The sequence below is a fragment of the Muscardinus avellanarius genome (genome assembly GCF_963383645.1).
Source record: "Muscardinus avellanarius genome assembly, chromosome: 3".
Classification (NCBI taxonomy): Eukaryota; Metazoa; Chordata; class Mammalia; order Rodentia; family Gliridae; genus Muscardinus; species Muscardinus avellanarius.
Window position 1 is genome coordinate 139,171,159 of NC_137788.1, and position 23,885 is coordinate 139,195,043.

General features: G+C 45.6%; 1 protein-coding gene across 5 annotated transcripts; it reads right to left on the minus strand.

Annotated features, from left to right (window-relative positions):
- Positions 1-29: 29 nt before the first annotated feature.
- UBL7 (ubiquitin like 7) lies at positions 30-19,019 on the minus strand (the record flags this gene model as incomplete). 5 transcript variants are annotated; one of them, XM_080693433.1, is made up of 11 exons in its annotated part: positions 30-167; positions 3,996-4,118; positions 4,657-4,824; positions 5,072-5,121; positions 5,375-5,508; positions 6,187-6,244; positions 6,705-6,789; positions 7,538-7,620; positions 13,388-13,507; positions 16,138-16,350; positions 18,980-19,019. In XM_080693433.1, the coding sequence occupies 11 exons, from the start codon at positions 19,017-19,019 to the stop codon at positions 30-32; spliced, it is 1,212 nt and encodes a 403-aa protein (XP_080549559.1). The 5 variants fall into 5 exon arrangements, with proteins under 5 accessions (XP_080549559.1, XP_080549558.1, XP_080549560.1 ...); XM_080693432.1 differs by having other exon boundaries at positions 18,930-19,019; XM_080693434.1 differs by lacking the exons at positions 13,388-13,507; positions 18,980-19,019 and having other exon boundaries at positions 16,138-16,321.
- Between the last annotated feature and the right edge of the window lie 4,866 nt (positions 19,020-23,885).

Below are 23,885 nucleotides of genomic sequence, written 5' to 3' on the forward strand. Positions count from 1 at the left end.
TTGCTGAGGACTCAGGAGAAGCAAGCAGTTCATGGGGCTCCTCCGGCAAAGATGAGCTCCAGGGCCGCCTGGATGTCCCCCCCGGTGGCCTGCAGGGCGCGCAGGCTCAGCTCGTCATCCTGGATGCCCATGTCACGCAGTTGTTGCAGCTGGGGCTGCCACTGGCTCTGTGGAAAAACAGGTTGGAGAGAAGCTGTTAGCTGGGATCCTAAGGAAGTTCCACCTTGGTCTCTGCTTTCAGGGAAAAGAAAAGAAAATGGGAATCCTACACAAAGTCACTGATGGTGACTCGGGCTTTAGTAAGACTCAATGCTTGAGGGCAAAGAGAAAAATTCACAGTTTTACAGTAAAAGGGGATCAAAGGAGGAAACAAATTATTTACTATCTAAATTCTTAGCATGATGGCACATACTTGTTAATCCCAGTACCTGGGAGGCTGAGACAGAAGAATCACAGGTTCAAGGACAGCCTCAGTACTTAGGTTCTCTACAACTTAGTGAGAACCTGTTTCAAAATAAAAAAACATGCTGGGCGTGTTGGCGCATGCCTGAAATCCCAGTACTTGGGAGGCTGAGACAGGAGATCACTGGTTCACGGCCAGCCTCAGCTACTTAGTGAGGCCCTCTGCAACTTAACAAGACCTGTTTCAAAAATAAAGAATGAAAATAGGGCTGGGGTGTAGCTCGGAGGTAGACTGCCCCTGGGTTCAATCCCCAGCCCTGAAAAGAAATTAATAAAATTTTTAAAAATTAAAAATAGGGCCGGCTGGGGGTGTAGCTCAGAGGTGAATGCCTCTGTGTCGACTCTCCAGTACCACAAAAACAAACAAACAAAAAAATCTAAAAGATCACTCTTTCTTCAGTTATCTGTACAGACACAGATAAATGGGTGACTTTTTTTTTTTTTTTTTTGCAGGTCTGGGGATGGAACCCAGGGGCATTCGGCCTCCAAGCTATACCTCCTGCCCTATTTTTTATTATTTTGAAAAAGGACTCACTAAGTTGCGGAGGGCCTCACTAAGTAGCTAAGGCTATTTGCAAACCTTGATCCTCCAGTCTCAGCCTCTCAGATGCTGGGATTACAAGCGTGCCCACCATGCCTGGCTAAGATTTTATTTATTTTATTTATTTTATGGTACTGGGGGTAGAACCCAGAGGCTTTCTACCTCCAGGCTATACTCCCAGACCTTTTTTTTTTTTTTTTTTTTTGGAAACAGGGTCTCACTAAGTTGCTGAGAGCCTCACTAAGTACTAAGTAGCTGAGGCTGGCTTCGAACCCGTGTGATCCTCTTGTCTCAGCCTCCCAAGCGTGGGGATTACAAGCGTGCGTCACCACGCCCGGCCTCTGGCTAAGATTTTAAAGCTAGTTTGTTTTTAACATGATATACAGTAAAGTCTTACTCTCAGCTATTCCTACCTGCACCCAAGGTGACCCATTTCATTTCCTTGGAGGAAATGTGAGTATATGTTCCTATACCTACACCCTTTTGTTTTTCTTTTCTTTTCTTTTCTCTTTCTTTCTTTCTTTTTTTTTTTTTTTTGGTACTGGGAATTGAACTAAGGGGCATTCTATCTCTGAGCTACACTCTCAGCCCTATTTTTTATTCTTTCTTTCTTTCTTTCTTTCTTTCTTTCTTTCTTTCTTTACTTATTTTGGTGGTACTGGGGTTCCTGGAAATCCTTCTACCTCCAGGCTACACTCCCAGACCATTTTTTATACTTTTTATTTGGAAACAGGGTCTCTTAAACCAGCACGTCTGGCTTTGAACCTGCGCGATCCTCCTGTCTCTACCTCCCAAGCGCGGGGATTACAAGCGTGCGCCACCATGCCCGGCTTATTCTTTATTTTGAAACAGGGTCTCACTAAGTCATAGAGGGCCTCACTAAGTAGCTGAGGCTGGCTGCGAATCCAGATCCTCCTGTCTCAGCCTCCCAAGTGCTAGAATCACAAGCATGTACCACCATGCCCAGCTTACACTCTTTTCTTAAACCCCTGTTCTACATCCACCCAGCCCTCTTTTTTATTTTTGTTTTGATACTAGGGATTGAACCCAGAGGCATTCTATCTCTGAGCTACACCCCTAGCCCTTATTTTTTATTTTGAAACAGGGTCTGATGAAGTTGCTGAGGCTGGCCTTAAGCCTAAGATCCTGTCTTGGCCTCCCAAGTACTGGGGTTATAGGTATCATGTCTCACCATGATTGGCTTCTAACCTTCCCCCCCCCCCTCCCTCCCTCCCTCCCTCCCTTCCGTTCTTTCTTTCCGTACTCTATCCTGGAGATCTCATGTTGGGTACATAAAAAACATTCTAATAATCATGTAATATTCCAACCCATCTATGTCCATAAACATACCGAGGCTGGGCTATTTCCAGTCATTTACCATTACAAACGTCACAGTGACTAACTGCACAACTGTCATTTCCCACGTGCACTCACATCTCCAGGATAAATTCTGAGAAATGGGACTGCTGGGAATTACATGGGTTTAATGCCACCTGTACCTCCTTTTCAGTGAATAATCTGTTCATATCCTTTGCCTATTTTTCTAGGGAGTTACTGGTCTTAAATTTCTAGAAACTCTATATATCAGTAAGATTTTGCCTCCTGTGTGACGTTTATCTTTTTCCTTGTTAGCCTTTAGACTTTGCTTGTTTTTTGTTGTTGTTTGGGTTTGGCTTTCCAGGTAAAAATTTTCACTTTAATGTAAAAACTCCGAGTTCATGAACTCTTTTACGTAATGGTTCCTGGACTCTGAGTTTCATCCTGAAAAGGCCTTCTCTAAAGATTTAAGGAAACTCGCCCGCATTTTGTGCTAGCGCTTTCACGTCTTCATTGATATCCCTATCTCACGACAGGAGGGAGCGTGTGGCTTGGAGAAGACCATGTTGACATGTAGGAAGGAGAAGGCAGGGGGAGAAATGCAAATGCAGAGGCAGGGGTGAGGCTACGGGGGCTTAAAGCACGCAGCCGTCTCAGAGTCACGTGGCAGGCCAGGCAAAGCCCAGGGAAGCACTGAGATGCAGAGCCAAGTGAATGGCCATCTCTCTGGGGAAGACACCGCGTCCACGTGCCCTGTGCCTGTGCCCTCACTGTCCACGAGGACCACATGGAGCAGTGAACACCACACGGACTTGAAGCCTGCCTTCACCACTGCAGGGCTCTGGGTCGCAGAGAGGTTCCAGAAGCCACACCCCTCACATGGGCTTCCCGTGAGGAGTAAAGAAAGCAGATGTCAAATGAACAGCTCGTGCATGGAGACAGGCGATAAAATGCTGAGGCCTGGGTCTCCCCGTAGCTGTCAGGGCGACCCCTCCCAAGTCTCCCTGGTGATCCAGTCAATCTCCTGGGTTGGCATCCAAGGCCCCTCACTCCCAGGCTTCTGTGCTCCTCCTTCAACACCGTCTCGGGACCTCCTACAACGGGGCGCTGCATTCTAGCCTTGCAGCTTCAGTATGTGCCTCACACCTCTGTCCATCTGCCTCCACAGGAAGACTATCTCCTTCCTATAACAAATACCCCTTCCCTGCCTCTGGCTAATCTCTAGCCTTTTCACAATCAGCAGAAAACCCCTTCCTCAGGAAAGTGTTGCCTGACAGCTCTCACCTCAAGCATCTAGGCTTCAAGGCCTCGCTGTCCCCCCCCCCCCCCGCCCAGTTCTATACTGCCGGGAACCCTGCATGGCAGAGAGAAGGCCTTGCTGGCCTCGAGTCCCAGAATCTGGACTGTAGCCCAGTGTACACACTCACAACGTTCAATGCTGAATGAATGAATGGTTGCTTGACCGAACCGCCGCCATCATCCCAGCCAGGCGGTTAGGGGAGCCAGGCCGTGGTCACCGGGGGCAGTGGGAGGAACCAGGGACAAACGCTCTTGCCGGGAACCCTGCTCGCCTGCCCACCTCCACTGTGGCTAACTGAAGCATGCCAAGTGGCAGGACCTGCAGCAGGCAGGAGAGGGCTGGGTGTCCACAGCACCGGCAAGCAGGGGTACTGACCTGGAGGCTGGGCTGCCCAGAGGCCTGCAGAGCATGCTGGAGCGCTTGGCTGAAGAGATCGTTGGTAATAGGTGTCCCTGACTGCACGCCAGAGGACATCGGTGAGGTCCCCGACGAATGGCCCTAGAGACAAATGCGCAATCAGTGCCATCCTCAGAGCGATCTCAATTCACAACAGAATCCATGGTTGCCACATGACCCCATACCGCTCCTGGGGTGCCCACACCTCCCAACAGGGGCCTGCTACACAGAGGTGCCTAGACGCTGTCTGTGGGCAGGAAAGGTTCCATTCTCTTCCGCTTCAAGGAAATGGATCCCAGTTCCCTGCCCCAGCCTAGGACCCAGCACTGGTGGAAATGACCTTGGAAGCAGGAGTAGCTCATCACTAGGTAAAGTCTAGCGCCTGTCAAGGATGAAGACGGGCACCTTACAGGAGGGGAGGTTCAGAATGAACCAAGCCCACGCTAAAACTGAACTTCTGAGCCCCAGAGGCAAGAGAGGGGGAATTCACCTGAGCTGCCGTAAGAAATCCCCACCAGGACTCCAAGGTTCAGCTCAGACCAGATCTAGCACCAGGGCCAGCAGAGGCAAATCTATTCTACCACTGGTGCACTTCTCCCTTGAAGGCCTGACCTTGATGTTCCCCACCCGCGCCCCATACCTGTGTGCCAGGAGTCGGCGTGTGAGAGCTGCTCTCTGGAGTGCTGGCCAGGGCCAGGGCGGTGGCCAGCTCACTCTGGGTGATGGGCCGGGGCCCAGCCGCTCCACTGTACCCCAGGGAGGCGGGGCGGGAGCTGGATGTGCTGCTAGACGGTGTGGATCGGGTGCTCTGGAGAAGGAAGGCAACCGGTCAGGGAAGTGGAACTGGGAAAATTCCCAGATGAACCCCACCCCACTCCAAGAACAGTTCCTGGGGACACTCGCGAAGCTCCCAGGTTCAGAAAAGGAGCAGTATGATACAGTCTTGGCCCGCAAAGGGCCTACAACCACCTCCCAGCCCTATGAGTGCCAGGTCCCAGGGAGGGGCTCGTTTCCAGCACCATCTCCCCTCAACGGCAGGCAGCCAGGCCACTTACTGGGTGAAAGTCGTCTTCATCATCGGAGAGCCCTTCAAACAGGAAGCCACCTGGAAGAGAGTGAACAGATTTCAGGAGGAAGAACAGAAAGCACAGGCGCAGCTCCAGATCTCAGCTCAAGTTACTCTCCAAATCCATATTTCATCTCCCCCTTGGAAAATTACAGGACAGATGCACTTCCTGACTCAAACTGAGAGTTCCCAAGGAACGCCCTCTGCCAGCGCTATACATAGCTGCTGAGTAAAGCAGATCTTCGGGCTACTCCGGCTCTTAGGGGCCCACATTTTGCTCCTCGGGGCTCACCTGGCATATCCCGGTACGAGCTGGAGGGCATGCTCCGGGAGGAGGAATCGGCTCCCGGCATCGGGGTGCTGCCCGCTACCGAGTGCAGAACCAGGATGATGGCATTGACCAGCGCTGGGTGAGAAGGAACCAATCTAGAAGAGGGACAGGGAGAAACCCAGGGGTGACTAAGAAGGAACGAGCACCCCACAGTGACAGACCCGTCTGCGCCCGCCCCTAATTCCTCGGTCTTCAGCATCTGCTGCCAGGAAGCTGTGCTCCTGCTGATCTGCCCTCGGCAATGATCGCAAGGCTCTCAGTCTCCAGGATCCTTCACCTTGGCCTCACACAAGACATGATGGGAAGCAGTCAGCCTGGTACAAGGGGCTGGTCCTCACCACACTAGGAACCTCTGACAGCTCCCTTCTCTTCCCTGAGTAGGGCCATTTTCTTCACTTGCAAAATAAGGGGACAGAGTCTTTACTGTCCCTTCCAGGTCTACCGTTTTATAGACCTATCTATCTATTTCTCCTTTCCCCGACTTCAATCTTCCAGACTTCTAGGTGCCTACTGAACAAAGTCTGGACTGTACCTGGTACATGAAGCCCTCAGAATTCCACTTCATCCTGACACTCTCCACACGCCCCCGCCTTTGAGCTTTGCCATTCCCCAAGTGGCCTTTGCCCCTTCTCATCTCCTGACACAACTGGAAGGCAGACCCAGGAACAAACTGAGGCTGGGCTCCAGGAGCAGAATCCAGGGTGACAATTAGGCTTTGGGCCCAACCACATAAGGAAAGACAACATGTTCTCTAATGTGACTGCTGTACTCACGTGTCCAGCATGTTGGGATCAGCGAAGACAGAGAAGAGGTCCTTGTCCTGGAGAACCCCTAAAAGAGAACAGGGCTCCCTCAGAGAAAACCTGGCAAGATCCAGGAGGCAGAAGGGGGGACGAAGCCCCAGGCAGCACAACCCAAATACTCTCCATCTTGTACCAACCGGGATGCTCCCCTGCGCCGCACCTCCCTCCTGCACTTAAGTCACGGCTTGAGTACCAACACACCGGTCTCTTCCCAACATCTCTACGTTCTTCCCTCATCCACGGAGGTACGCAGGAAATCTCCCACTTCCAGTGATTTGGGATAATTGCTGCCCTCACTTGGCATCCTCACACCCTCGCTTATGGCTACTTAGGCCCTTAGCACTCTGGAGGACTGAGAGCTTTTAGGGGCAAGTATGTGAAATGCAGCTTGATTACTCTCCCTCTTCCCGAAAGACCAATGATTCTTCAAATGATGGTCACTGCCTTCCCCAACAATTCCTATTTCCTAAATCCTTTCCTGAACTTACCCAGAGCGATGGGGTCACTGCTGAGCCCTGGGGTGGCCACGATGATCTGATCCAGAGATTCCTTATTGCTGAGCATCTTAAAGACCTGCAGAAGAAAGGAGTCCAGCTCACTCCATACGCCCATCACATGCCACACTCTGCCCAGAGACTTCCTGCTCTCAGTGCCTGCACGGACACCACCACAATGAGCAACAGCCCCGGAAACGGAGGAGCCTCTTTTGCCCTAATATCTTGGCCTACTGGAAGGGAAACAAAGAATTAAAAAAAAAAAGCGCGATCACGGTAAACCTCCCATCTGTGGTCCTTTCTAATACTTGCAAAATCAAATCTCTCATTACATGCCCCCCCCCATAACAACAGTTGCTCTAGGTCCCCAAAGCCCTTTTCAATCTCCATACAATTATATTTCATATTCATGTACATTGAGAAGTTCACAGCTGTATTAATTTTGCCTGTCAATTCTCCTATAGAAAGACATCAACCCATTTCCCCAGTGAGGAAATCCATTTCTAAGGAATGCTAGGCAGGCAGTTCAGGCCAAGCCAAAGAAAGAGACCCAGGAAAAACAGCACGTGAATCCTTTGGCTACAACCATATTCACCCCATGAGGCCAGTATGAGGAGGGGTTTGTAGCATTACCATTAGAGGGAATCAGCAACCAATGCCTGGCTGAGACAGGCTCTTTGGGGAAAGACAGGGGTCTACTGAGGCCCACAGACATGGCAAAAGCTCCCAGAGGAACTCTTGGTTGCCAAGGCAACGGGCTTCCAGCTCCCACTCTCCACCACCAGCGCCAGCGTTCACACCCTCCTGCAGCCCTGGCTCGCACTCACCGCCTCCCTGTAGGAGGAGCTGCTGTGCAGGGCAGTGTGCAGCACCCGGAACTCCCTCTGGGCAGCCGCTTTGTCCACGGGTTCTAGGGAACAAGACACTCACAGTCACCCAGGGCCTAGACCCTGTCACTGCAAGGACACGGCGGCATCATTTCAGCCTGTGCCCAGGTACAGCCTGGTCTGCACAGCCCTCCCCGCATCACCCTCTAAGGTGAGCACCCACAGATGTAAAAACTGCACTCCTTTTAACCATCTTCAGTAGATAAGCAAATTCAAGTTCCAGTAGAAGGGACTCTTACCACATGAAAGACAGTGCTTTGGCCAACAACTCACTGCAGGAATCCTAGGCTTTTTACATTTGAAAAGGAGGAAGGTATAATCAACTCCGTAGACTCTTATACAAGGATTTAAAATAGGAATAAGTGCACTGCAAACCATCTTAACAATATAACACAATGTTGACACAGTATGTTAAGAGAAATAGAAATAGAACAGAGTCCTATATGCTTTCTCTGATAAAACTATATAAAAAGCATCCAAGCCGGGCGTGATGGCGCACACTCGTAACCCCAGTGCTTGGCAGGCTGAGACAGGAGGATCCCAGAGGTTCTCGGCCTGCCTCGGCTACTCGGTGAGGCCCTCTGCAACTTAGTGAGACTTTGTTTCAAAATAAAGAATAAAAAATAGGGCTGGGGGTATAGCTCAATGCCCCTGGGTTCCATCCTCAGTAACACACACACACACACACACACACACACACACACACACACACACACACACACACGGTCCAAGACAGGAGGGGCGGAGAGGAAAGAAGAGCACTGATGGTGACAGGTCCAAGGGGTGACTGTGGCTGTTTTTGTTTTTTTTTTAAATTTCCTTTTGGGTTTCTGCGGCATTATTTTGAATCTTTAAAAAAAAAAAATACAAGAAGGACCAAGAAAACACTATACTCGCAAGGCTCTTAATGAACTTTCATCTCGCGCCCAATAGCAAGCGTTCACTGGGCCTCACGCTCCTTTCTGATCTTTGGTCGCTATGACTGTACACACGGGAAGCTTTAGCCATTGTTTCTCTTGCACTTAGTTACCTCTCCATCTAGCACCTCAGACCATTTCAAAGAAATCTGGGTAAGTTCACCCTGGGTCACACTTTTTTTTTTTTGGTACTGGATAATGAACCCAGAGGCATTTTACCCCCTTCCCCAGTCCTTTTTATTTTGAAACAGAGTCTTGCTAAGTTGCTAAGGGTCTCACTAAACTGCTGAGGCTGGCTGTGAACCTTCAAACCTCCTGTCTCAGCCTCCCAAGTACTGGGATCACAGGCGTGCATCACAGTGCCCGACCTGGGTCACGCTTTTACAGTGTGCTTATCCTCACCAATGACTGCTGCTTGTGCTTGTATGCTTAGAGCCCTGCCTGACTTTAGGGGCGCACTCCCAAGGCAAAGTGAACCACACTCCTGGATTCAGTGTAGCAGGCATGTCTTTACCATGAGGGCGCTTCTGAAAAATACTCATCCTAGCCAGGTGCGGTGCTGCGCGCCACCTTCGGAGGCTGAGACAAGAGGATTGCAGGTTTGAGGACAGCCTCAGCAATGTAGAGAGACTCAGCAACCTAGTGAGACCCTATTTCAAAATAATAAAATAGGGCGGTGGGTGTAGCTCAGAGGTAGAAGGCTCCTGGGTTCAATCCCTAGTAGAAGGAAGGAGGGAAGGAGGGAGGGAATTTATCTTAATTACTTAACTTATTCATTCAACAAACATGTACCAAGCATTTACCCTAGGCCTAGCCTTGGACAAGTCACAGGAATGCAAAAAGGAATAATCCCTGCCATCAAAGAACCCTTGAGGTAGTAGGAAAAATGAAACTAGATCAAACACACAATTAGAAAACGCCACACTGAGGACCTCAGCAGAGATGTGGATGGGCACCAGCCATCACCGAGAGGCAGGGCTACGACCCAGAGCCGCCTCCCAGAGCAGAAGATGCGAGAGGGTATCTGAGGCCGGGCAGAGGCTCACTGGGAGGAGGTCTTCCAAGCCCAGAGAGAAATGTGCAAAGGCGGGGAACGCGGACGTGGTGCTCTGAAGGACAGCAAGTCCTATTTCTGTGGCTGCAGCTTGAGGTACACGTCCCTCCTCAAACGGCAAGCTAAAGTGAGGTCCTGGAGGGATCTATAAGCCACCATGGAGAACCACCAAAGGAGTCCAGGTAGAAAGGGAGGAAGCGACAGTCTCTCTCCTACAGGCGCTAATCTAGTGGGAGAATAAGAAATGTGTTTCCTTTTGAAAGAAGAAAAACAAAGGGAAAATATCTAAAGTACTGTCACAAAACAATTTCTGTCAAACAGTTCATTTTCACCTCCCATTAAAAAAAGTCCATTTGTTTCAAAAATAAATCTCCAGGCAGAAAGTAGGAGGAAAAGGACTCTAAATATCCTTAGTCGGCGATCAGCTAAGAGTAACAGACTTCTTACCATCTCTGAGCTATGTTCTCTGGGGATGGGAGGCAGCCCATGCACAGGCTCCTGAGCCAGAAAACCTAGATCCACATCCCAGCCCTCCGAGCATTTCTTAGGTATTTTCTCCTCTCCTCTCCTCTCCTCTCCTCTCCTCTCCTCTTCCTCTCATCTCCACTCCCCTCCCCTTCTCTCCCCGCCCCCTCATTTTTATTTTGTGTGGTACTGGAGGTGGAACCTAAAGGCTTTTCTACCTCCAGGCTATACTCCCAGACCTATTTTATATTTTATTTGGAAACAGGGTCTCACTAAGTTGCTGAGAGCCTCACTAAGTAGCTGAGGCTGGCTTCAACCCCGTGCAATCCTCCTGTCTCAGCCCCACAAGCGCTGGGACGGCTCCGTTTCTTTTTTTCATCTACAAAATGCTAATGCTGTCACTTACACTATAGAGGCACTGTCGTGATTAAGTGAGACCATCAAATGGGAAAAGCCCGGCTCATGGAAGCCATAAATGTTCCTCTCCTCTCCGGTACCCTCCAGCCACAGAGCAGAGGGACACAAATGCATTTGAACACGCTGGTTTACTGCTCAGTATACCAGGAGAAGCACTCCAAAGGGAACTTGAGGACATTAAATTGATATATAGAAAGTCATATAGGGCCAGGTGTGGTGGCACACGCCTATAATCCCAGTGCCTGGAAGGCTGGGACAGTAGGACAGCAGGTTTGAGATCAGCCTCAGCATTTTAGCAAGACTGTTTCAAAATAAAAAAGGCTGGGGCCCAGCGTGGTGGCGCATACTTGTTATCCCAACACTCAGGAGGCTGAGACAGGAGGATCCGGGTTTGCAAACAGCCTCAGCTACTTAGGGAGAATCTCCGCAACTCAGTGAGAACTTGTTTCAAAATAAAGAGGGCTGTGGGTACAGCTCAGAGGTAGAATGCCCCTGGGTTCCATCCCCAGTAAAAAACACACACACACACACACACACACACACACACACACACACACACACACAGTTCAATCCCCAGTACCATAGAAATTAATTATAGGATTTCGCTTTGGCTGCATCAACCTTAAGAAAATGAGGTTTTACTCTGAATTGAATGTCATTTGGACACAGAGGCAATTTATGATGATTAGGTTTCTTTTCTTTTTTGTATTTGGTACTAGGGATTGAATCCAGGGGCATTTGACTTTCAAGCCATACCTCCAGCCGTTTTTATTTTTTATTTTGAAATAGGGCCTTGTTAAGTTGCTGAGGCTTGCCTTGATCTTCCTGTCTTAGCCTCCCAAATACTGGAATTATAGGCATGTGCTACCACATCCAGCTATGATTAGGTTTCTTAATAATTTTCTTTTTTTTTTTTTTTTGCGTGTGTGGTACTGGGGATTGAACCCAGGGGCAGTCTACCTACCAGCTATACTCCCAGCTTTATTTATTTATTTATTTATTTATTTATTTATTTTTATTTATTTATTTACTTTTGGTGGCACTGGGGCTGGAACCCAGGGGCATTCTACCTCTGAGCTATACTCCCAGCCCATTTTTAATTCTTTATTTTGAAATAGGATCTCACTGAGTTGCAAAGGGCCTAAGTAGCTGAGGCTGGCTGTGAACTGCGATCTTCCTGTCTCAGCCTCCCAAATGCTAGGATTACAAGTGTGCATCACCACACCCAGCTTTATTATTTTTTTTTAAAAGGTTCTCATTCATCAAACAGATTAATGAGCATCTCACTACTTGCTTAGGCTGTCCTCAAACCTGAGATCCTCCTATCTCAGCCTCTCAAGTACTCGAATTATGGGCATGCACCACCATGTCTGTAAAAGCTGTAATTGGAAAGAAGCAACACCCGTTCTTATTAGCCATGATAGAGGGATATGTGGTCACTTTCGTGACTTGGACAATGTACAGGTTATGGGCTCTTCAGAAATGGTAGGGATCTTGTTTTCTTGATCCATGATGGTCTCAAAATGTCCTCGTCTGCTGCTAGTGACCTGTGTACTTGTGCACGTTCCATGAAAGGCCAGCAGACAAGGGTAAATTTCAAGCTAATAACCAGTTGAGAAAAAATTCTGAACATTAGATCTCAAGTAGAGACTAGTGTATGGTGATTTAGCAAAATACTGTTTCAAAAAAAAAAAAAAAAACTTAAAAGGGCTCAAGTATAGCTTAGAGGTAGAATGCCCCTGGATTCAATCCCCAATAACACATACACACATACACACACACACACACACACACACACACACACACATACACACACACTCTTAAATTGCCAATTTAACAAAGCTAATCTCTTACATAGCTTAGCTTTATCCTTAGGAAAGTTTTTAAAACAAAAATGTATAATATAAATTATAAATTCTAAGTAGTACCATTTATTGATAAATCAAAAAGGCTTTAAAGGTTTTATATATTTTCTCCAAACTTAACCTTGATGCTGTTGGAATATTTTCTGAAAAATAAAGTTTCCAGTACAGAAGAGGGGTTAGCTGACTAAACAAATCAGGTCCTGAAGCAGTTGATAAGATCTGCTCATAAGCCGGGCGTGGTGGCACACGCTTGTAATCCCCGCGCTTGGGAGGCAGAGACAGGAGGATCGCGCAGGTTCGAAGCCAGCCGCGCGCGCTGGCTTAGGAGACCCTGTTTCCAAGTAAAAATAGGTCTGGGAGTGTAGCCCGGAGGTAGAAGGGCTTCCAGGAACCCCAGTACCACCAAAAAAAAAAAAAAAAAAAAAAAAAAAATCTGCTCATAAGAATAAACTACAGTAAGTAATAGTAAGAGGAAACAAAGTTCACCGAGATATAAACTATTATTCCAAAGAGTTTAAATAGACACATTCCCCCTTCCATTAAAAAACAGCAATGAATTTAGAAAGTAAAACAAACAAACAACAAAAAAAAAACCAATATTCTACATTAGTGGTACTGGCAGCAAGATAACAATTGGCCTGTTTAACAGCGTGGTCTAACCCAGTGTTAAAGCTATCCCTAACTGAGCTCAATTGAGATTACTGCGGAAAAAACAGATCTCAGCCAGGCGTGGTGGCGCACGCTTGTAATCCCAGCATCCCAGCATCGTCATCCCAGCATTCGGGAGGCTGAGACCGGAGGATCATGGTTCGAAGACAGCCTCAGCTACTTAGTGAGGCCCTCCACAACTTAGTGAGATTCTGTTTCAAAATAAAGAATAAAAAATAGGGCAGAGAGTGTAGCTTGGAGGTAGAATGCCCCTGGGTTCCATCCCCAGACCTGCAAAAAAAAAGATCTCCCTCTCTCATCATCACCCTCTGTTCTTCCCGGGCGTGTGCCTCAAGAACACACAGGCCCTTCTCTTGGAGATCAGAAGCTCTGCCCACCTGAATAAAGGCCAACACCCACTCACCTGGTTTCTGATCAGGCTCAGGCCAGGACTTGCGTAGAACGTGGACCGTGGAACCAGGTTGAATGCCATAGAAGTCAAGGGTCTGGTCATCTTTTAGCTTCCGGCCACAGTAGATCAGATCTTAGTTGAAAAAAAGAAAATAGCCAGGCGTGGTGACACACGCTTGTAATCCCAGTATTTGAGAAGCCAAAACCAAGGATCACAGGTTTGCGGCCAGCCTCAGCAACTTGTGATGCCTTCTGCAACTCAGTGAGACCCTGTTTCCAAATAAAGACTAAAATGGGGCTTGGAGTATAGCTCTGAGGTAGAATGTGTCTGGGTCCCATCCCGAGTACCACATAAAAAAAAAAAAGAAAGAAAAGAAAAAGGAAAAAAAGAACTACCCATTTATATTTTGTTCCTCAAAATAATCTAGGTAGTTTCTGCTCCCTGAGAACTTTATTTTGATTGGACAGATAGCTGGAGAATGATATATGCTTTAAAAGATACTTACTACCTGGCATGGTGGCACATGTCTCTAATCTCAGTACTTGGGAGGTTGAGACAGGAGGATCATAGATTCCAGGCCACATTCAGCAACTTAGTGAAATCCTTCTTTCTTCAAAATAAAAAACAAATAAGGGGGTGTAGCTCAAAGGTAGAATGACACTGGATTCCATCCCCAGATTTTTTTTTTTTTTTTTTTTACTGAGGAATGGACCTAGATTGGACCCAGAATTCTACTTCTGATTTATATCCTTAACCCTTTTATTTTTTAGGCAGGGTAGCACTAAGTGCTGAAACTAGCCTAGAACCTATGATTTTTCTGCCTCAGCTTCTCAAGTACACAGGCATGCATCGCTAAAGATACTCTCGTTTAAGAAATAAATTCTTTTTTTTTTTTTTTTACGGTACTGGAATTGGAACCCAGGGCCATTCTACCTCCAAGCTACACCCTCAGCCCTATTTTTTATTCTTTATTTTGAAACAAGCTCTCAGTAAATTGCGAAAGGCCTAAGTAGCTGAGGCTGTCTAGAAACCATAATACTCCTGTCTCAGCTTCCCAAGTACTGGGATTACAAGCGTGCGCCATCACACTTGGCTCTTAAGAGCAACTCAGCCAGGCGTGGTGGCGCACACTTGTTCCCAGCATTTGGGAGACTGAGACAGGAGGATTGTGGTGCAAGGACAGCCTCAGCTACTTAGTGAGGCCCTCTGCAACTAAGTGAGACCCTGTTTCAAAATAAAGAATAAAAAATAGGGCCGGGTGTGTAGCTCAGAGGTAGAATGCCCCTGGGTTCCATCCCCAGTACTGCAAAAAAAAAAAAAAAAAAAGAAGATGAAGTCAAGTGTAGTGGCGCATATCTGTAATCCCAGTACTTAGGAGGCTAAGGCAGGAGGATCACAAATTTGAGGACAGTCTCAGCAATATAGTGAGACTCTCAGTAACCTAGTGAGACCCTGTCTCAAAACATACAAACAAAAAATAACAAAAAGGGCTGAGAGCGTAGCTCCAAGGTAGAAAGGCCCTGGGTTCAATTCCCAGTACCACAAAAAAAGGGAAGGAAGAAAGGGAAGGACTTTAACCATTGTTTGAAAGTACAAATTCATACGATGATGTCACACAGAACCCACCCACAGAAGAGTTGTAGAGCTTAAAGTTGTGGAGACTGCTCTATTTAAATGAATGGAAAAATGTAACAACAAAAAAGATGAAACAAATTCAGGTGTGACAGAAAAATGCCTTTTTTACCAGATGAAACCCTTGACTACGGTTGAATTCAGAGAACTACAGCAACATATGCATACCTATATTCATAGCAGCACAATTCGTAATAGCCAAAATATGGAACCAACCCAGATCTCCATCAACAGATGAATGGATAGCAAAACTGTGGGAAATACACACAATGGAATTCTATTCAGCCATAAAGAAGAACAAAATTATATCATTTGCAAGAAGATGGAAAGTCCTGGAGAACATTATGTTAAGTGAGATCAGCCAAGCACAGAAGGAGAAGGTACATATGTTTCCTCTAATATGCCCAAACTAGGGAACACAGAGGATACCAGCGGGACTCCAGATAATGGAGGGGAAATATCAGCAAAGTTTGAATGGAAAGATAGGAGAGGAGGAAGGCTGATCTTGATTAATGAGGGTCTACATCTGAATATGTGTAAAATTATGAATATGACATGCTTACCCTGGACAACCATTGGTGGGAGGGGGGAAGGGAAAATGGGGGTGGGGGGAGAGGGCACCAAATATAGTTTAAATGTATACCGTTTATGTTCAATAAAAAATTTGTTAAAAAAAAAAAAAAGAAACCCTTGGCTACTACGAATTACCTTCGCAGCAGAATTTAACTATATTATACTTAAATTTCTCCTTCCTCCACTTAGAACACCTTGGCATCATCATTTCTTTTCTTCCTGTCTTCCCTGTAACCGACCGACCATACACCCTTCTACACATCCTGATCAATAACTCCTTCGTTAGCCCACCCTAAATTTAGGGCCTTTCAGTGAAAGAACGGTATCACAATTTAGGAATTTTGTGACTTAGTAATTCAGTATAATACATGACTGAAATGGCAAGCAATAATTTTATTATATAATTTGTGCTTCCACTCACCCAACACCCACTTCTCTGGAGGGGAGACATTATGAGGTAACACACCCCAACCTCTCAATTTACTCTGGTCATTCCAGAAGTATCCTCCCCCAAAGAGTTCGGAACAGCCATCCAAGCCCAGGCCACAGAGACTCACCAATCAGTTCGGGATCTGGCACAGACTCCTGGAGTTTGCCAGCAATAAGCTGCTTCAGAAATGAAATACTATAGCCCCCTAGTGAGTATTCTCCCAGTTCTGTCTCTGGCAACCGAAGAATAGACTTTGGGGCCAGTGGCTGGTCGGCCAGCTTCACTGCTAGATGCCAGTCTGAGAGAGACATCCTCTCTCTTTCGCGCTCTCTCTTTTTCCCTGTAAAAGAATAAAGCCTTAGGAGCTGGAGGACAGACCACCATCCTACTCCACTCCCACCCACCCAAGGGTTGAATGAAAGACAATTCAGTGTGACTGTTAAGAGAAACACGGGCGCAACATCAGGAAGCCAGAACTAGGATTTGGAGCCCTCCCTTAATTCATCCTGTGATGGACTGCAAGGAACTTCAGCTGGCCAGGCCTCAGTTTATTCATCTTTAAAGTGGACATAAGCCGGGCGTGGTGGCGCACGCTTGTAATCCCAGCATTTGGGAGGCTGAGACCAGAGGATCGCGGTTCACGGACAGCTTCAGCTACTTAGTGAGGCCCTCTGCAACTCAATGAGACCTGGTTTCAAAATAAAGAATAAAAAATAGGGCAGGGGGTGTAGCTCGGAGGTAGAATGCCCCTGGGTTCCATCCCCAGACCCGCCAAAAATAAAGTGGACATAAAATACTATCCAACCTGATAGGAATGTTGTGAGGTTCAAGTGAGATTATCCCATCTTGTCCCTTCTCTATGTTCCCTATTTCTGATTATTTTATTCAACTGTTGAAGCTCTATTTACAACAGCTTTATAACAAGTTCCCCAGCTTTCTTGTCTCAGTCAAAGATCTATGCTGCTACCCGATTCATATATATATTTTTTTTTTTTTAATTTTTTTTTTTTTGGTGGTACTGGGGGTAGAACCCAGAGGCTTTTCTACCTCCAGGCTATACTCCTAGACCTATTTTTTTTAAATATACTTTATTTGGAAACAGGGTCTCATTAAGTTGCTGAGAGCCTCACTAAGTAGCTGAGGCTGGCTTCGAACCTGTGTGATCCTCCTGTCTCAACCTCCCAAATGCTGGGATTACAAGCATGCGCCACCACGCCCATCTTACCCAATTCATGATTTTAAAACACAGTTCTGGTCAAATCACTTCCTTGCCAAGAATCCCAATGGTTCCAAAGCATCTTTATGAATAAATCAGCTCAACAACCCAGCCTACAAAAGCATTCATTTGGCCCTTTGCCATCATTCCTCTCCAAAAGGCGCCTTCCCCACCCCACTTCTCCAATAGGTTAAGTGCGTCTTACTCAACTTCCACACATAGCAAAGCACTCCTCTGTTTTACACCCCTTGCTACTCTCTCAATGTTGCAAGCTTCCCTTTGGGCCTCTTAGCAAACTCCTACCAACAGAAACACACTCTCAGCTGCTGCCGCCTTCCCCTCTTTCTCAGTTGATGTTCTCACATTCCCGTCTCCTGAGGGCAAAAAGGCCTCATATTATCTATACCCTTCCTAGTCTCACACTAGCACCCTTAGACCCCAATCCTTGAAAATCCTTGAAAGAATGACTAGAATTTTTCAGCTTTATGGTCCCCATGCCTGCCACATATGAATGCTCAGAAAGTAAGTCAGGAGCTAGGCATGGTGGCACATGCCTGTAATCCTAGTACTTGGAAGGCTGAGACAGGGGGATCGCAGGTTCAAGGACAGTCTCAGCAAGTAGTGAGACTCTATCAACCTAATGAGACTGTTTTCAAAACACGTAAAAATAAAAATATGGGTGGAGATATAGCTCGGCAGTAGAATGCCCCTGGGTTGACTCCCCAGAACCACCAAAATAAATCCTTGTTATAGTTGTCATTATAGATTCCATATAGGACCTCAGTAAAAAAGGCTGTGAGGTTTCCCAGCAAACCTTCAAGTATCCTTGAAGTACCAATCACCTTCAGGTTTAAAACAAAAAAGGAGCCAGGCGTGGTTTGGAATTACACATCTGTAATTCCAATACTTGGGAGGCTGAGGCAGGAGGATCACAAGGCCAGCCTCAGCAATTTAGAGAGGCCCTGTTTCCAAATAAAAAATAAAATAGAGCTGGAGGTGTAGCTCAGAGGTAGAACACCCTTGAGTTCAATCCCTAGAACCATAATAAAAATAAAATAAGCCAAGCATGGTGACACAGGCTTATAATCACCATAGCTGGGAGGGCGAGACAGGAGGATCACAGGTTTGAAGCCAGCCTCAGTAACTTAGTGAGACTCTGTTTCAAAATAAAAATAAGCCTGGTGTGGGATTACACCTGTAATTCCAGTCCTTTGGAGGCTGAGACAGGAGGATCTCCAGTTCAAGGACAGTCACAGCAAGTTAGTGAAGCCCTCTGTAACCTGTTTCAAGATAAAAAATAAAATAGGGCTGGGGTTTAGCTCAGAAGTAGAATATCCCTGGTACCACAAAATATTTTTTTTTAAATTAAAAAAAAATAGGGTTGGGTGTGTAGCTCGGAGGTAGAATGCCTCTGGGCTCAACTCCCAGCACCACAAAACACACAAACAAAAAAGCACAAGAGTGAGTCTTTTTATATAGCAATCTCACTTAATCCTCACAATAGTCCCCTGGAGCAGGCATCGTTACCCAATTTTACAGACTAGGGAACGGAGACTCAGAAAGATGAAATCACTCGACCCAAGGTCACAGAAAGCAGTAGCAGGATAGGGACACTACCAGGCGGCGACCCTGCCTCCCCCGTGGTACCAGTTATCTAGTCGACCCACGCTGAGCCCGCGCAGCCAGGGACCCAAAGCCCTCACCCGTCCCTCGGAAGGAACCCGGCCGCAGAACCGCCGGTGTAAACACTCACTCTGGCCTTCTCGCCGGAAACCGGAAGCTCCGCGCTGCATTCTGGGAGTTGTAGTTTTCAACGCGGCCTACTCCTCATAAATAGCCGGCCGGCAGGGGCGCTAGCTCAATACTTCCGGTTCCGGGGAGGCGTGGCTTCTGAGCCTTTTGAAATCACTGGCGCCAGGGTTTCCTGTTGTTTTCGCTGGATAGGGTAGTTTCATGTTAAATTTTTCTTGTTGTTTTCTGTGTGTGATACTGGGGTTTGAACCCAGGTGCGTTCTACCTCCGAGCCACACCTCGATCCCTATTTTTTTTTTTTTTTTGCGGTACTGGGGATGGAACCCAGGGGCATTCTACCTCCGAGCTACACGCCAGCCCTATTTTTTAGTTTTCATTTTGAAACAGGGTCTCACTGAGTTGCAGAGGGCCTCACTAAGTAGCTGAGGCTGCCGCGAATTGGGATTCTCCTGTCTCAGCCTCCACGCCCGGCTTTTTATTTTTGTTTTGAAACTGGGTCTCGCTAGATTGATGAGAGTCTGAACTACTTCATGCGGCTGACCTCAAACCTGAAATACTCCCTTCTCAGCCTTCCAAGTACTGGAATTACAGGCATGCGCCACCACGCCTCGCTCCTGTTAGATTTATAGGGAGTAGTTGAGGTAGGGAAGTCGGCTGTAAATGTCTTTCTTTCCTTTTTTATTTTTTTTATTTTTTATTTTTTTGCTGTACTGGGAATTGAACCCAGTAGCATTCTATCTCCGCGCTACAGCTGCAGCCCTATTTTTAAATTTTGAAACAGGGTCTCTCTATGTTATTGAGCCTGGCCTCGAATCTGTGATCCTCCTGTCTCAGCCTCCCAAGTACCGGAATTACAGGCGTGCACTGCTTGGTATGGATTTTTCGAAAGCTGTCTACAGACCCAGTATTCCCGCACTCTCCTGAGAATCATATCGTGGGTTCTTTCTGGTTTAGGCAACTCAGGTTGGTCGAGTGGGGGACCCAGGGTCCCCTCCTGCTCTGACCCTTCTGGTCACAAGGGCCTTATCTTCAGACACTGCACAGGTTCCCCGCACTGACTTCTCTAAGGGGGCCCACCAATGGGGGCTCCGAAAGTTGGGTCCTTCAGTAGAGTTGCAAAATCGGTTTCTGGCCAACCTTGAATATGCGATGGTGACGTTTCTATGACAGTCATTCATAGAATCAGTTTGGGGAGAGGAATTTCCACCGAACTCTCATAAAGAAACTGCACACTTGAGAAAGTTCTGCGTGATTCAAATGAACTGTGTTTGCGTGGAAGTTAGAATTAGCTAAAATCAAAGAGGGGCTACTGATTGGACCCTACTCAAGGATTTCATTCAAGAAGTAAGGCAAGCAACAACTGAATTTTTAAAAAGATTAAGAAAACGAGGTGGATCATATAGCTAGAGACGATCTGTATACATATATCTAATGTTTTGTTTGTTTCTTGTACTGGGGACTGAACTTCAGGACATTCTACCTCTGAGCTACAGCCCCAGCCCTTTTTATTTTTTATTTTTTTGTTTTAAATAGGATCTTACCAGGATGCTGAGAATCTTGCTAAGTTGCTGAGGCTGGTCTCAAATCTGCTATCCTCCTGTCTCAGCCTCTTAAGTACTAGGATTACAGGTGTGCACCACCACACCCAGCTAAAGCTGAATTCTTGAACATTCCGTTGTAGGCTTGGGATCGAGTGAGCAGTAGAGCAAGCCAGCTTGATTGAGAAGAGTAGACTACAGAGTTGGGAGAAGGACGTTAATCACCCCTCTCCTGTTCTCATAAATCGTGTGTGCTTTTTCCAGGGGGAAGGTTGTTCATTATTTCTGTCTCTTGTCTTTAGACAGAAGCTCAGGTTCCTCGTGGTGATCCACAAAGTCTCGCCTTCCCCTTCCTACAGCCCTTTGGGTATACCCCCCCTTTCAGAAATTCTGAAGTATCCAGATTTTTTTTAACTTTTTTTTTTATCTACCAAAGTATTTGCACCTAAACACCGTATCTTGTCATTTTATTAAAGTTTAATATTGTGTCTTTATTGCCTGCTGGAAAAATCAGGAACCTTATCTCTTGTTATTTCCTCAAAGTTGAGCAGAATATACTAGATGCTAATGCTATCTTATCTTGATTGATTTCATCATAATTTCCGCGGAAGAAAGCATTCCGTCTTGTCCACTCTACCTTCAGGGCCTGGCACACAGTAGGTTAGCAGTAAGTGTGTGTTGAATGAGTAATTCACAAAGCTATCTACCAAATGTGACTGTCTGGCTATAGTCTGTTCCCAAGAGAGGGGATAAACCTTGGTTCTCAATCACACAATGTTCAGAACAATTGTTAAGAGGAATTAAAGGATAAACGATGACTAAACAAATGCATCCTTTGAAAACCAAGTTAGAAAGTAGGTGCTGTGCTCCATAGCAAGTGTCAAATCCTAGAGAAAATCAGAAGCCGGGACACGAGCAAAGATGGATGACCAGACATTTGTCAAGAGGGAAAGTATCTAGGCCTGGTCATTCAGCCAGTCCACATTTGGAGACATTGGTACCCATGTAAGCTTCAAGAGAGTTTTCAGGCTAGTCAGTAACTCTGGTGAAAAACAGATTATAAGAATGATCATTTATATATTTAACATTTTTTTTATATTTATTTTTTATTGGTGCAATGTATTCATACATCATAGTGGTATAAAGAAAATATTTTTGTAGACATACATGCACACATCGCCCAGTTAGCCCCTACCCGATCCCCACCCCGTTCCCTCCCCATCCCTCCTTTCCATGCTTGGCTTAGTGGTTGACATCTAGTTTTATAGCAATTTATCCAATATTAACGATGATAATCTCACAGAACAGTTTCATTTGTCTGATACCAAGCTTTTGATAACTAAAAGATAACAGTTCAATATTTCTTTTTGCTTTCTTTCTTACCAGAGAATATTTTTTTCTTTTCTTTTCTTTTTTTTTTTTAGGTGAAGCTATCATACATTTATTTATTTATTTTTCAGAAAAAATCTATCCTGATATGGAATATGGACTCTAGATACCCAAAACAATCTCAAAGAAGAACAAAGCTAGAAGATGTATATTTTCTGATTTCAAACCATATAAAGCTACAATAATTGAAACAGTGTAGTACTGTTCCAGAGGCAGATATATAAACCATTGGAGTTAAATAAAAGCCTAGAGATAAATTCTTCCATATATTGTCAAGTTATTTTTGACAAGGTTTCCACGAACATTTGGTGGAGGAAATACTAATCTTTTAACTAAATATTGTTGAAAAATAATAATTACATCAAAAAGAATAAAATTTGACCCTTACCTAACATATTTACAAATATTAACTCAAAATAGATAAAAGACCTAAGTATAAATCTTAATACTATAAACTTTTAGAAGAAAATCTGGGTCATAAAACCTCACAACATTGAAATTGGCAGTGATTTCTTGGTTATGATTTCAATGGCACAGGCAACAAAAGGGTAAATAAACTCCCTAAAAAATAAAAAAAATTGTATATCCAAAGACAATGTAAATAGAGTTAAAAGTTACTGATAGAATGGGATAAAATATTTCCAAATGCTATATCTGAAGGTATATTAATATTCCAGCTAGAAATCCTAAAAATTAGCAACAATAAAAGCAAATAATACAATTTAGAGATAGGTAAAAGACTAACATAAATAATGAATCTCCACAGATAACCAATCTTAGTTGTCTGTTGGATGGAAAATCTTGTTTCTCTGGTTCTGGTGTGTGTTACCTATTTCTTCTTTGTAGTTAATCTCTTTGAGTATTTTCTCTAGTGCTGGTTTTGAAGACATAAATTCCTTCAGTTTCTGTTTGTCGTGGAAACTTCTTATTTCCCCATCTAATTTGATAGAAAGTTTTTCTGGGTAGGAAATTTTTGACTGGAAGTTGTTTTCTTTCAGAGTTTGGAATATGTTACTCCAAGCCCTTCTGGCTCTCATGACTTGGTTTGGGAAGTCTGGAGTGATTCTAATTGGTTTGCCTCTGAATGTCACTTGGCCCTTTGTTTTTGTTGCCTTTAAGATTCTCTGCTTGGCTTCCACATTGGTCATTTTGACAATTATGTGGCGTGGGGATCCTCTTCTCTGATCCTCTCTAACCGGAGTTCTATAAGTTTCCTGGACCTGTGTATCGACCTCTTGCTCTATGTTTGGAAATTTTTCTGCTATTATTTCCTTGAAAAGATTGTTAATCCCTTTGGTTTCACCTTCTTTTCTCTCCTCTATTCCAATTATTCTTAGGTTAGCTCTCTTAAAATGGGCCCATATTTTTTCAATGTCAGATTCCTGCTGTTGGATTTTTTTCCCTAAATTAGAAACTCTGCATTCATTTTTTGAATGATCATCTTCTGGGAGCGAGATTCTATTCTCCATGTGGTCTAATCGGTTGTTTGTACTTTGAATTGAGGCCTTTACTTCATTAATTGCATCCTTTATCTCTCTTTGGCTCTCTCTGAATTCTTTTTGAAACACCTCTATTATTTCTACAGTTATTTTCCTGAGTTGATCTTCTAGAAATCTCTGAATTTCTGTTTTATCGGGTTCTGATGTTGTGGGGTTGTGGGCATTCATTGCTCCATTGTTATTCCTCTTTCCCATGATTTCGGAAGTTTGTGCCTTCTCTGGGTTCTTCCCTGGGTCACTACGACTTCACTTAAGGTGCTCTGGATCTCGAGTCTGTGGTATCTCAGTCACCACTACTCCTTTACTGGGTTGTATCACAGAGTCTCAGACCCTGGGAGTCAATCGAGGCTGCTTTAGACCATGGGGCAATGCCAGGTTGGGCGTTCTCCTATGGTGTGATATCTCTGCCACCACCACTCCCCCACTGGGTCAAGTCCCTGGGAGTGCAGTACTGGGATTTCTCCTCTAGGGGCCCCAATTT